Source organism: Melospiza melodia, chromosome 3 (assembly GCF_035770615.1).
Source record: "Melospiza melodia melodia isolate bMelMel2 chromosome 3, bMelMel2.pri, whole genome shotgun sequence".
In the NCBI taxonomy this organism is placed as follows: domain Eukaryota; kingdom Metazoa; phylum Chordata; class Aves; order Passeriformes; family Passerellidae; genus Melospiza; species Melospiza melodia.
Genome location: NC_086196.1, coordinates 44,208,938 through 44,221,831, shown reverse-complemented (window position 1 = coordinate 44,221,831; position 12,894 = coordinate 44,208,938). Strand labels below are relative to the sequence as shown.

At 39.1% G+C, this 12,894-nt stretch overlaps 1 protein-coding gene across 5 annotated transcripts in view; it reads right to left on the bottom strand.

Annotated features, from left to right (window-relative positions):
* LOC134415750 (SAM and SH3 domain-containing protein 1-like) overlaps positions 1–12,894 on the bottom strand; it is a 525,301-nt gene that overhangs the window by 7,588 nt on the left and 504,819 nt on the right. For all 5 annotated transcript variants that reach the window (XM_063151546.1, XM_063151547.1, XM_063151549.1 and 2 more), the window contains 7 exons: positions 10,522–10,593; positions 8,073–8,216; positions 5,905–6,040; positions 4,854–5,023; positions 3,544–3,753; positions 2,690–2,840; positions 57–170 (listed from right to left, as the gene is read on the bottom strand). In XM_063151546.1, the coding sequence (XP_063007616.1) occupies positions 57–170; positions 2,690–2,840; positions 3,544–3,753; positions 4,854–5,023; positions 5,905–6,040; positions 8,073–8,216; positions 10,522–10,593 (997 nt within the window). The remainder of the gene's footprint in view (positions 1–56; positions 171–2,689; positions 2,841–3,543; positions 3,754–4,853; positions 5,024–5,904; positions 6,041–8,072; positions 8,217–10,521; positions 10,594–12,894) is intronic.

The window sequence follows — 12,894 nt, the reverse complement described above, 5'->3', positions numbered from 1 at the left end:
ATCTTCTAAAAAGAAAAGACTGCAGGAACTGTAAGGCTCATTGCTGTCACCATTACCATTCTCCAGATTTTCACTGCTTTCATAGCAGCCAGAATCCCGAGGAGAGCATCCGCTTAGGCCTTGGCCTTCAATGAGAAGTTTCTCCTGAGATCCTGACTGGTCGCTGTTACCTAGAGGATGTGAGAACACAGTGAAAAACAGCCAAACAGAAAATGCAGCTGAACTTCTCAACCTGCCATTTCAAACACCATTATCTTGTGTGTTCAGAGAAGGGCAACACAGCTGGTGAAGGGTCTGCAGCACAAGCCTTATGAGGAGTGGTTGAGGGAGATGGGGGTGTTGAGCCTGGAGAAGAGGAGGCTCAGGGGAAACCTAAATGTCCTCTAGAATTGCACTGTTGTAGCCAGGTGGGGGTCAGCCCCTTCTGCCAAGCAACAAACAACAGAACTAAAGGAAACGGCCTCATGTTGTGCCAGGGGATGCCTAGTTTGTGAATTGAGAAAAATTTCTTCACTGAAAAGGTGGTCAGGTACTGGAACAGGTTGCCCAGGGCAGTGACTCAGTCACCATCTCTGGAGGTATTTCAAAGACATGTAGATGTGGCCCTTAGGGACAGGTTTAGTGGTGGACTCGATTGGACTTGGTGTATCTAAAGGTATTTACCAACCTAAAGGATTCTATGATCTTTCCTTTTGTATTATTTGTATCAGAAAAGAGTGAGCATTAGGAAAGCCATCACAAATCTTGGAAACATTCATCCTGTTTGGTAAATTATCAACAACAGCCTCAGCAAGAGTGTGAAGGAGCAGCATGGTACACAATGAAAGCAGAATGGAATTCCTGTGCTCCTCAGCTGCCTTGGGGCCAAGTTCTGCAACTTACCACCACAGAAATATATTTAAAATGCTTGTGTCAAAGTTCTTTCTAAGACTCAAAAAAATCCTCCAACACCTAAAGCAGAATAAAAGAGCTGAAAAGAATCAAGTCAAGTGGAAAATAAATAAAAATCCTAACTCTGAATTACCTTCCCAGAAGACCTGGAGGAAGGATTGAGACTAAGTCTGGCACATTAGATAATTGTTCCCTAAGAAAGGACAAAGGGACGTGAAGGAGACTAATGATGCCAATTCCTTCCTTCCTCAGTCTATGTAAAAAGCCAACACTTAAGTGTGGTCCATCCAGCTTACATATACTGGATGCCAGGAATTTACCCAGAATTTTTGGCAGGAAGCATATTTCATAAAGAAGCTAAATCTGGAGCTGAAGATACAGAAAACCAGTGTCATGATACAAGAACACAGTTTATGCTGTGGTAATTTTCCCTCTGCAATGAAATGTCAGAAATGGCTACTCCCATTCCTACTCTCAGCACATGACAGGTAATTATGGGGTAGAACTATGTGCTGTTGCCCCTCCCAGATTCCATCTGTCTGGTCTCCATTTCTCTTTCTCCTCATCATCCTGACTTGGAGCTGGAATTTGTACTTTCCAACCACCAAATCTTCAAGTTTGCAAACCAAAATTGAAGGATCCTGAAGAAAATTATTACTTCAGGGAAGTTCAGCATTCTAAATAGGTCTGCAAATAATGAAGAGAAACTCATCTGAGGTGACAAAAAGCTACTCTGATATAAGTGAAAAGAAACTAATTCTGTAACTGCAACTTTATTAGTAGCTAGAGGAGGGAAAGGAAAGAGTGGATTGCCTCTTTGGGAAATGAACAAGAAAACTACACAGGCCACACAGCACTGTTTAAAGATATTCACCACACATATTGCTGTAATTGAATTAAGCATTTCCGACTTAATAACAGCTGTTTAAATAGCTGCTATGGAAGTTTAAGCTAAAACATAGGAATTTGCACAGAAGCAGCTGAGAATGCCCTCACACAATCCATTCCACTGACTCTGCTTGGTGGATATCAACCTTCTGCTGATACTTGGGGATGAAGGGAAAATTCAGAACTGTCTTAGGTTGCTGCAGCTAGGCTCTGCTTACTCTTGTGCAGCAAAGACACCCTTGCATTTGACTGCCATGGCTTATTCCACTTTTCCTTGTCTTTGCAACCACTTGCCCAAGACCACGTGGTTCAGTGAGCAAAACTGCACTGTTGTACATAGATAGGTGGGTCACTGTTTTTCACTCTGCACTTGACTGAGATATTTGCTCCCTTTGAAAATTGCTGTGTTGTCATATACACAGCTGAAGCTACCTTTACAATCATGCAGTTAACAGTCCAAGAACCAAAAGCATGTGATAAAATTAATTCACATTATACTTTCTCCACAGCCCTCTGGGCTTTGACTTTTTAAACTCTTGATAATCTTAATCTCTTCTCTCTAATCTAGAAATTTCTTCTTTCTTATTCTCTATGTCTCAGCCTCCTACTTTAAGTAGGTAATCTCATGATTTATTCTTGAGCATCAATATTATAAAGTGTTATGTTTTTTACACTTGATATTAATTAAATAAGTTGGGTGGTAAGGCTTACACGAACAGAGTAATTCCAGCAGAACAAAAGAAGTCTTGCGTCACCTCTCAAAAATCTAACGTTACACAGGATTACCCTGGAAATAACTATATTAGGAAAAAAAAGATCAAAATCCTGGAACAAGTTTTCTGGTTTAAGGGGTTCACAAGGTTCTTGGCAGAGCTCTAGTAAAACAGAAAACCTCAAACATCCCACATACTATCATATTCCTGAAGAAGTTCCACTGCTGTGAGGAGAACAGCTCTGTGCTCAGGATCTCGGATGTTCAGTTCGTCCAAATCTTCCTCTTCTAAAAGCTTAAAGGTATCCAGATCTTCATAACCATTGAACAGAAAAGTGGGCATGTGCTCCTGCACAAAGGGGAAAAAAAAAGAGTGGTAAGACAACATATTTATTCAACTTATTTTGTCAATAAAGATGCTAAAAGAGATTTTTGCAACCAGCAAGAAAAGCAGTAAGTTAAGTAAGTGCAAACCAAGGCACAACAGCAAAATTATAGCATTGTAGTTTGCATAAGCACTGCTCTGAGTTCAGGGAGGTAGCTGTGCCAGAACTAGAATGCTGCACATATTGTTGTGTTTAGAATGCAGTGCATTAGATGGCCTGAGTACCATGCTACCTGAAGGCACAACGTGGCATGGCTCTGTATGAGGGGACAAGTATGAAGGGAGAATGACAGCCCCATCAATTTATCCCAAGCACTTCTGAATAGAAACATGGAAAAAATGTCCTCTTTAAAGACAGGATAACTGTTGTTATTTTACACTTTTTGCTTGCCTCTGGAGTGTGCTAGCCTGTGGTCATACTGTGCAACAATTTCCAGTGTCTGAGTGTACACGACTCACAGCCTGCAGCACTTCATCAAGCCTGACAGGCAGTTCTGCACTTCAGCTATTTTCACTCTGCAGCTAAGACCCGATTCTGCTAAGCAGTGTGATAATCCTTAGGATTATGAATCTGGTGTGTAGCTTCCAGAACTAACAACTTCAAAGGCGTGGTCCCCTTCCTGCCAGAAAAAGTGAAAGGGTAAGCAGAGATAGAGAGAATTTGGACCTTCAAATTGATGCGATCCAAGAGATCCTCAACTGACTTGGGCTGGGGTGGTCTGCTTTTTCGCCGTCTCCTGGTGGGCCGCTTCGGCTTCTCTTCCTCTTCATTTAGCACATCCACATAGATAAATTTGAAGGTGCCAACTTTGTTGTTCAACAGACCCATCCAAGTGCCCATGGGGGGTTTGCTGATTATATCAATGATGTCACCTTTCTGCAGACCAAAGAAGCAAGAAAGCCATTTAGCTTTCTGACAGGTATTTCAGCAAACACACCCACTTGGATTTCTATGTACATGGGATGGAGAACACACTTCAGTTTAAAAAGGTTAACCACAGCAATTGCAAAGATGTCTGATTAAACTTGTTTTACAAATGGAAGAAAAAGAAATTAGGTGATATGCCTCAGAGCAAGTCAACAAAAGATCCTGGAATGGACCCCAACGGTCCAGATTCACAAACCCACTGACATCTCTGTAGAGCATCAGTGCTGTTTTGATACAAAAGTCTCTATGCTTGCAACTACCTGAAATTGTGCAAAGAAGAACACAGTGTATATGAGCAGAATTTCAAATCAGATCTCCTGAGCAAAGGAAGCCAATGCAGAGGGAACTGATAAAGTTGCTTTTCCTGATGTGCTCCTGACCGTAACGAAGAAATGGACATGCAACTGCTTTTGCATGCCTCAAGAGATTACCTTACATACATCTGGTTTAATAGGGATTAGCTGCCCTTGGAATTTTAAGTAATGAATGTAAGGAGTCAGATAGTTTGAGTTGACTACAGCATAACTAAAAATAATCAGAGCTGATATCCAGAAAAATTAAAGGGTGGTGACCACTCAGTTAGCAAAGTATTTCAATATTAACTCAAAACAAGTTATATTAACTGAAATGCCTTTAAGAGACACTGTGTGCAGGTGCATGCACATTTCTTCCAAGAGTTCTGAAAATTTTTCCATTGAGGATTATTTCATTGTGGCAGACAGAGTACTTTTCCAATCTTTTAAGCAAAATCCTTGCAAAATGGAAATGAGTTCATGGCACATCTTTAATTTTCCAGAGACTAAAGACACAAGTGTCTTTCCATGGATGCAGAGAAACACTAGTAGTTACTTACAGTCTATAACACTTTGCTATAGTTCTGTGATTGCTATTTAAGGAAATCTTAAATGTCGAAGACAGGTTAAAGGCCTTCAAACACAGATACGAATTCATTAAAAGATTAAGAATTCTATACTTTTTGTAAAAAGGTCTTAATTTAGAATTTTAGCAAAATAAATTTTTGATTCCTTAAAAACAGATATAGATGGTACCTTGAGCTTCAGAGAATCTGTATCATAAGGACTTGGAGTAAAATCAGTGTGAACCCTGGCTCTTCCACAGAAAGGTCCTCTGTAAGGAGGCTCTTCATCGTCACCATCTTCTGATTTCACACTCTCCCTGTTGCTGGTTGAGGAATCTGTTGTACTCACTGTCTGACCACCTGTGTGAGGGACATTGGATCAGTTCACAAAAAAGTTTCTTTGTGAAGAAGCTTCACAAACAGACAAGACAGAAAATGGGTCTTCTTTCAACAAAACATGGTAATCAAAGTTAAAAGCCCTCAAATGCTGCTTCTTCTTATACACACGTGTGGATGGGAGAGTTAGTAAATTACTCTGCATTCCTGCTTTCCTGAATTCACCCCCTCAATATTTAACAGAGAAGCTGTTCAACAAGTGTCTCATCTACGGCACATCACAAGAAATTGACGACATATTTCTGGGAAGTTTTGCTCATAAAACGTTTATGAGGAAAATAAGCTCTGAAGCCTGCAAGAGGGTTCCAGAATCCCTCTCAAGTCCAGAAATTTGGTGAATAGTGTAGCAAGTTCACATCACGTGTGTTCCATTTAGGCTGTTTCCTGTAAAGACAGTCTAAACCAGAGAGGTTTTAAATACTACCCTTCCTTTAACTAGTTGATGAAAGAAACTCAAGCTTTCTCTCAACAGAGAGTGGAAGGCCCTTCTGGAGCCCTCAGGAGAAATCCAGTGGAAGATGAGCCTGTTTACTACTTAAACAGTAGTAAACACATTAATTATTACATTAATTTAATATTAGAATATTTATATTGTAATAGCAGGACCCAGTAGATAGAAAGCAGGATTTCATTTTTTCAGGGTTCTGTATAAACATAAAGCAAAAAAGCCCTGCCTTTGCACCAAAGAGCTTACAGTTCTTTGCAAACCCCTAATGACTAACCCTTCAGCCTTTCCACGTTTTAACCACTGTTTCTGCTTTGACCTTCTCTGATTCTGCTTACAGTGGAGATCTCTGCTCCCTGAAGCCATGGAAATGGAGCAACACAATTACAACTGAACTTACTCATTGAGCTCTGACCGCTTAAGGAACTCCTCAGGCTCTCCACCGAGCCGCCAGCTTTCAGCTTGGGTTTGTCCAGGGAGTCAGTGTCTGGTGGTGGCGACTGCGGGGAACCCGGCACGATCCCAGGGCTGGACTCCTGAAAGGGGTTGGACCATTAAAGTTTGATAAATGAACACAGCACTGACGGGAGCTGCTTGTCCGCCGCCAAGGAAAAAGATTCTGTTTCCCTGCTCTTTATCAGACAGGCTGAAAACTTGTAAGTAGAAAAAAAATCCTTTACACAAAACTCTCAATTCAAGGGTTTTCAGGACACATTATATTTTGAACAGCAGTACTTGCAAAACAGCTAGTGCCAAATTCAGGTCTCTGAATCAGAATTTTGTACAAAGATTAACTCAAAAAAATCAGACAATGCAAGTAAGATATGAAGCAATGTTTTTGGGGTTTTTTTTCAGCTATTTTTTATATCATTGCTCATTTATCTATAAGAACAACAACAAAAAAGAATTTGCTAGAAAATGCAGCCTGTGCATGGTACAAATACTCATAAGCATAAATGCATAAATATAAAAAGATTTTGCTACGTGTATATCCTGGTTGCTACAGTGTACAATAGTTGAGATAATTTCTCTTTTCATACAGTCAAACATTACTGAAAATCAAAAGGGTCTTTTCTAAACTGAAATTCTGTCAGCCTTTGTGAAGTACAGTTAAAGCAAAGCAGCCGATATTTGTTGCCAGCATAGCTTTTGCTTGTTTAATGCATGCAAAAAGAGATACTGGAACATACTTTGAATCATGATGCCTGAAAGTTATAAATATTCTAAACCAGCTGTGCCATAAAGTTTGAAAACAAAAGAATTGTAGCTTGCATACAAGTGTGTTTTGTTGAGATGTATGGTCATAAAGCTTTTAGATTAACACTATTATTTGTATGGTGCAGAATCATTAGGAAAATCTGATCCCAGCATTATGACTTCAAAGGTTAAATCAATCTTAGAGTGACAGAGAGCAGAAGTATTGCTAAATCACTGTAAAGCAATTTCTCAAAGGATCCCTTTTCTTTGGCAGACTTTGCAGAGGCACACTGGAAAGTCAGTCAGACACCAAACCATCTTCTTACAAATATTAAATCATGTTATACCTTAAAATATTTTAAGTTTAAATTAAATAACCGTAAGTGTAGCACTGCCCTGGTTATGAATAAGCATGGCTAATAAACAGTTCTGCAGGAAATGGATTCTGTAGTCACAAAGCACTGGCCATATTTCTGCCTCTCTTGGTGCCTCTGGATTCTTCAGTTTGGGGTTGTTACTACGAATGGTATGAAGTGCTCCTTTTACAGGCACTAAGGCTTTGCATTAAGAGCAAAACTTCCATTCCCGATTTCCCACGACTGCGAGCATCCCCCGCGAGCAGTCCGAGCCCACTGGGGGGCGGTGTTAACCAGGAAGAGCTTTGCCTTCCCAGCGCCTCTCCAACCTATTCCTTACACAATCCAAGTGGCGAGCCCGGTTTTAAACAAATGCCGAAGATTTTTGACACTCCACTAAAGGAAAAGGAAAAAAGACAGCAATTGTTTCTAGGCCACTGAAATTCAAAGTCTAATTTAGAACTAATGTACTACAGGTTCGCCTTTAAGAACAGACTATAAAAATCTGTAATGAAAGAATAATAGGAAAATCTTCTGACAGATGCCCCTTTCTGACTAGACTGAGCCTTTGTTTTAATAGACTGCTGCGCAGGGCAAGGTATGATGGAGAAGAGACCTGTAATAGCAGAGAAAAGCTGTGTATATGTGAAGTTATGCTGGGAATTTAAACTAGGGTGTAAATTGCAGATTAAATGTATTACTGTGACCCTGTGTCACAGGCTGGTTCCCTAATAAATTGTTATAGAAAAGAAATGGAAATAGAGAGTGAGGTGTGTAATGCCATCAATGACAGACTTCTGATGAGCTACTTAAATGAAAATCTGAAAATGCATTTTCCATGGTACTGGCATCTATAGGAAGCCATTTCATAGTGAGGGATTTTATAAGAACATAGGAATAAGTCACACCATATAATCTTGTTAGAAATTTCTTCAGAGATGCCTTGATGTGTGGGAATCAATATTGATTATCACTTCCACATTATTAAGTGGATTCCACTGCAGACCTTACATACCTGCTCAGACAAAGAGCTGCTGTATTTTTTTGACATCCTTTTCTTCATGGTTTCTTTTACAGACTTCACCTTTTTGCCCAGAGATATACGGGAGGCAGAGGGTGATTTGATCACTTCTTTATAAACAAAGTCTCCTTCTTTGCCCTGCAAAATAAAACAGGGCTTAAGCCTTTAAAACAAAAGAGCCATTTTCTCCCTCAGCCATCAGTTCCTGCGGAGATGTCCAGGCAGACACAGGACAGCAGCACACTGCCCTGCTGCCTGTTTCAAATTCACTGTTGAGACCTTCTGCAAACCACTGTAGTAGTCCACTGTTGCTTACTCTTAAAGCCTGATTTGTGACAGTATTGTGTGTGGATGTGCTGAGGACTGTTAGGATGCCTTTATCCTTTGAATTTCAGTAAGTATTTGATGTGATAGAAAACCCTAAGTTTCAGGCTAAGCCTTTCTAACAGGACACACAACAGTAGTTGTGGCTCATATTGTTCAATGCTACAAAGAGTTTAGCAGGAATAAAGGTACCTCTGAGATATAGCCAAATATATATCTCTGTGTGTATATATATATGTGGATATCTACATTTGGCTACCTAAATTTACTTTTTATTTTCAGACAGGCATTCTGCTAACCTCTGTGGTTTTACTATTCACCCTAAAAAAAAACCAACAAAAACCAAACACCACAAAAAATGTACTAAATCCATCAACCATGGTAGGTTAAACTTGCACTCCTTTTTTAAGGCACACAACAGGGTACTGACAAACTAAATTAGCTTGTCCCTATATAGTGGATGACAATGACCAAATGCTTTGAATTCACTTAACCTTTTCTAAACCAGCTTAAGGTACTGAGCACTTACTTTTATCACAAGTACACAGTTAACATGGATCAGCTGACATTTTACTAAACTTGTATGATTCAGCCCTTATTCAGATTGTCCAGGCAGGACATTAAACATGTTCTACTCTGTTTCAGGAAACACTGAGCAATGCAGCTCTATCAGATGTTTTCCAGCACCTTCCATTGGCAAGGGTACACCAAAAATCACAGAACAAAAAAGGACCAAAATCCATCGGGCTAGAGAGATTGACTATTGAGTTTGGTCTCTGATTTAGTTAAATTTCGCTACAAGAATTTAGCAAACCTTAAAATAAATGTACTATATTGTACATTAAAGATTTATCTTTTTTCTACATTCATGTATGTTCTCTACTTCATCAATGTTCTTACAAGAAGTTTCTCTGAAATTCAACTTAAAAGTTGTTCATAATTACAACTTCCTTGGTAATTTTCATCTTTTACCAGAAATTAGTGACAGCTTTTTGCCTAATATTTTGAAAAAAAGTTCTACCTAATGGATTTATATGTTTCCAAGAAAAAAAACACCTGCTTTGATCTGCATGTATTGATCTAGTACACTGCATCTCTCCCACTACTGATGCTCCCAGGGATAAATCTAGACTTCACACTTTCTTATATTAAAATCAATCTGATCAAAACAAGTATCTATGTTTAAAGATAAACACTATTAGTTCAGAAGTTAATTTGTTTGCTGAGTTGAAAATTGATGACTAAAATAACCACCTACAGATTTAGCAAATTTAGGGGTAATTTACTATGTTAAAAAAATAAGGCAACAAAAAACATGCCCAAAAACTCCAGCTGACATAAAAAATAATATAATTCTGGCATACAAAATGGTTGAAAATTTAGACTTGATTTAAGTGGACAGGAAGGTTATCAAATCCAATTCTGAAACAGAAAAGAAAAGCATATATGGGCAAAAGGAAAAAATATGTTTGCAATTTCATTTGATATAATGTTCTGGCTCATTTCTGTTCTGTTATTTTTAGCCACAGGCCAACCAACAGTAACAGTGGGATCAACATGACTAACATAAAATGGAATTAATTCTCAGGGGAGATATGGTTTTTTTTAAAATACAAAAATGCTCTGAGATCAATTGCGCAGCACCCAGCGCAATGGGATCCTGGTCTACTCCAGAGCTCTGAGATACAATGAGAAAACTAATAATCAACTTCTTGCATAACGACTTCCATGCAAATAATTTGCAGATCTTCAGTGAAGTTAGCCTCGTCATTCCAAATAGTAAATATTTTTACCAAGGAAGTATAGCAAGCACATGTTTTGCCTTGGGTGATGCTCTGAGGAAGTCAGATATAAGAATAGCCACAGATGTGCCCCCAGATCTGTGCTTTGATCACTTGTTCCTACCTCTTTGCACATACTGTATATAAATACTTATACACACGTGGATATGGGTGGGTATGTTATTCTCAAAGCTAAGGAAGTTTGAGGTTAACAAAGATGCTCTGTTTTCTTGGATTCCCAAACTACTATTACAGACCGAAATTACACTTCAGTCTATTATAACTCTACTGTGCATTTCATTTTATGCTATTTCAAGCCTGCACCTTCTCAAACTCACCATTTGGTCAGAACTGTTTCCAATATGAAGGGAACGATTTGTCAAGTCAAAGCCTCCAAAGCTACAGGTTCTCTGCAAGAAACCAAGGATAGATAGTTTTATCACCATAATTAGCTAACTTAGAACATCTGCAGTTTGGAGAACACCAATTGAAACACAAATGTCTGCAAAAATGGAAAGAAACAAACAAACAAAGGGATGAGAGATTATAAATCAGGAAATCTGTTGCAAGGCAGTATGAGTCTCTCTTTTCCAGAGACAACTCCTTGGCCTAAGGTCTGCTGCTGTTGAGTCATCTACTGCCTACTCCTCTTTTTAAAAAGAAAAAAGACTTTTTGGTCTGAGGAAACTGTTGATCTTATGCATCAAGTTTTCCAAGTTTCCCATCTGCCTTCATAAGTAAGTCCACAGCAACACTGAAACAGAGAACCACCAATCTTCTAAATCTTTTAAAGCACTGAATAACCTACCTTCTGAATAGCGGCATAGGCTGCATTTCCACTGAAATACAGGGAATCACTGGAAGCCTAGTAGGATAAGCCCTTGGTAAGAGGAGGGAAAACCCAACTCAGCTATCCATAAGCATTGTGTCCCCAGAGACTCAGCTGATTCCAGATTAGTCACTTTCAGATTTTTTTTTAAGAGGTAATAAAACCTGACCAATGAACAACCAGCTGCACAGTACTCAAGTAACTGGCCTTGGCACAAGTCTCATGGGGCAATGCAGGGAAGTGAAGGTATGGCCATTACAATAAACTTGCACAACTTCAGCTCTGGGCTTCGAGTGTGGCTTTGAAGACAGGCAGATGCCTGCTGTAAGAATTATTTTCCAAGTCAGAGCTGAGATAAACAGGAGGCAGAAAATCAACGCTTGTGAACTAAAAGTTCTTAGGGTCTGAACTACCCAACAGAGTAACTTCAAAGACCCTTTAAGAATCAATTAGGTATTGATTAGGTATTGGCTCAGACCTACAAAGGATTGAGTCAGTGAAAACCCACCACCTGAGAAGTACCAGCTCACTTTATCTATTAGGAAGAAGCAAGCTGTATAAACTGTGACACTTAATAAACACTTATAAGAATTCATTCTTTTAAAGTAAACACTCTTTCTGTTCACCACTTAGAAGCTTTTAAAAGGTCTTAATAGTTTTTAAAAGGTTTTATTTATAGCTTCTTGCTGCTACACCCAGCAAACTTGGATGACAGTTTTTATACCTACTACAACTCTAGTGGAACTCCGAGCCAGCTTTGTCTAGGCCCCACAACATTAAAGAGAATGTTGTGATGTAGACTTTTTCCAAGTGTTTTTTTTTTTTTTTTTTCCAGAGGGCAATGTGACTATGGCATGGGTTTTAAAAATTGTTTTTAGAAAACATTAGAGACCAACCACAAGTAGTGAGATCAGTTTCTAAAGCACAGCATGTTTAGCTAGGAGTAATTTGGTCCTTCTGTGAAGAACAATTATAACTAATCCTACAGCATATGGCAATCCCATCAATGAAGAGAGGATTTCTGGAACTGCTCTGAGCAACTTGTCTGTCAAACCAGCCAGAGCTCCTCCTAAAGAAGTCTTCTTGGAGAGCAAGACAACTGTTGGCTAAAAGCTTCTGAGTAAATGCACCTTATTAAGGATAATTGATGTTTCACTATGGACCTGCCCATACATGTAAAATTTAACTTCCATCTCCAGATTCCAGTAGGGACCCTGGCAATCCTGCAGCAAACAAAAGGTCTGTGGATGAGGAGAGGGATATTCAATGGAATGGCCATGCAATCAAAAGTATTATTCTTCTGGGAGAAAAGAAAAACTGATGCCATTTGAAAATTTCATGCATGTCCAGGCCACTGAAAAAAATATAAATGACAAAAATGAATGGCAAGGCAAGACAGAGTGACCAATTCCACTGAATACAGAGGCATTGCAGTTTCCCTGAGGTTGCAGCAAACAAACACTAAGCGTTTCTAGGAAGGAGCAACGTTAGTTGAAGCTTGTCAGCTATTTGCATTTTTAGGAAGTGCATGAAAAAGTTAGTAAGGGCAGCAGGTCTCCAACATTTATCCCATTCACACAAGGCTGGAGAAGCAGCTGACTGAGAAGTTCCTCAATAACAAAAAAAGCACTGTCCATTTCTTTAACTGTATCTCTGTGATTAAGCAAAGGTCAGTGCAGATAGTTTTCATAATGAAATTATTATGGCGAGACAAGACTAACTTATTAGAAGAACCAAAGAGTTGTTTCTGTCATCTGTATTTACGAAGACAGTTTTAGAGGGTATTTTTCATTATGGGGCATCTCTAGAACATCTCAAGTATGCTTTTTGGTTTAAGATAACCTCACTATTCAACCCACAGAAGGATGAGCAAGTTTCTCCT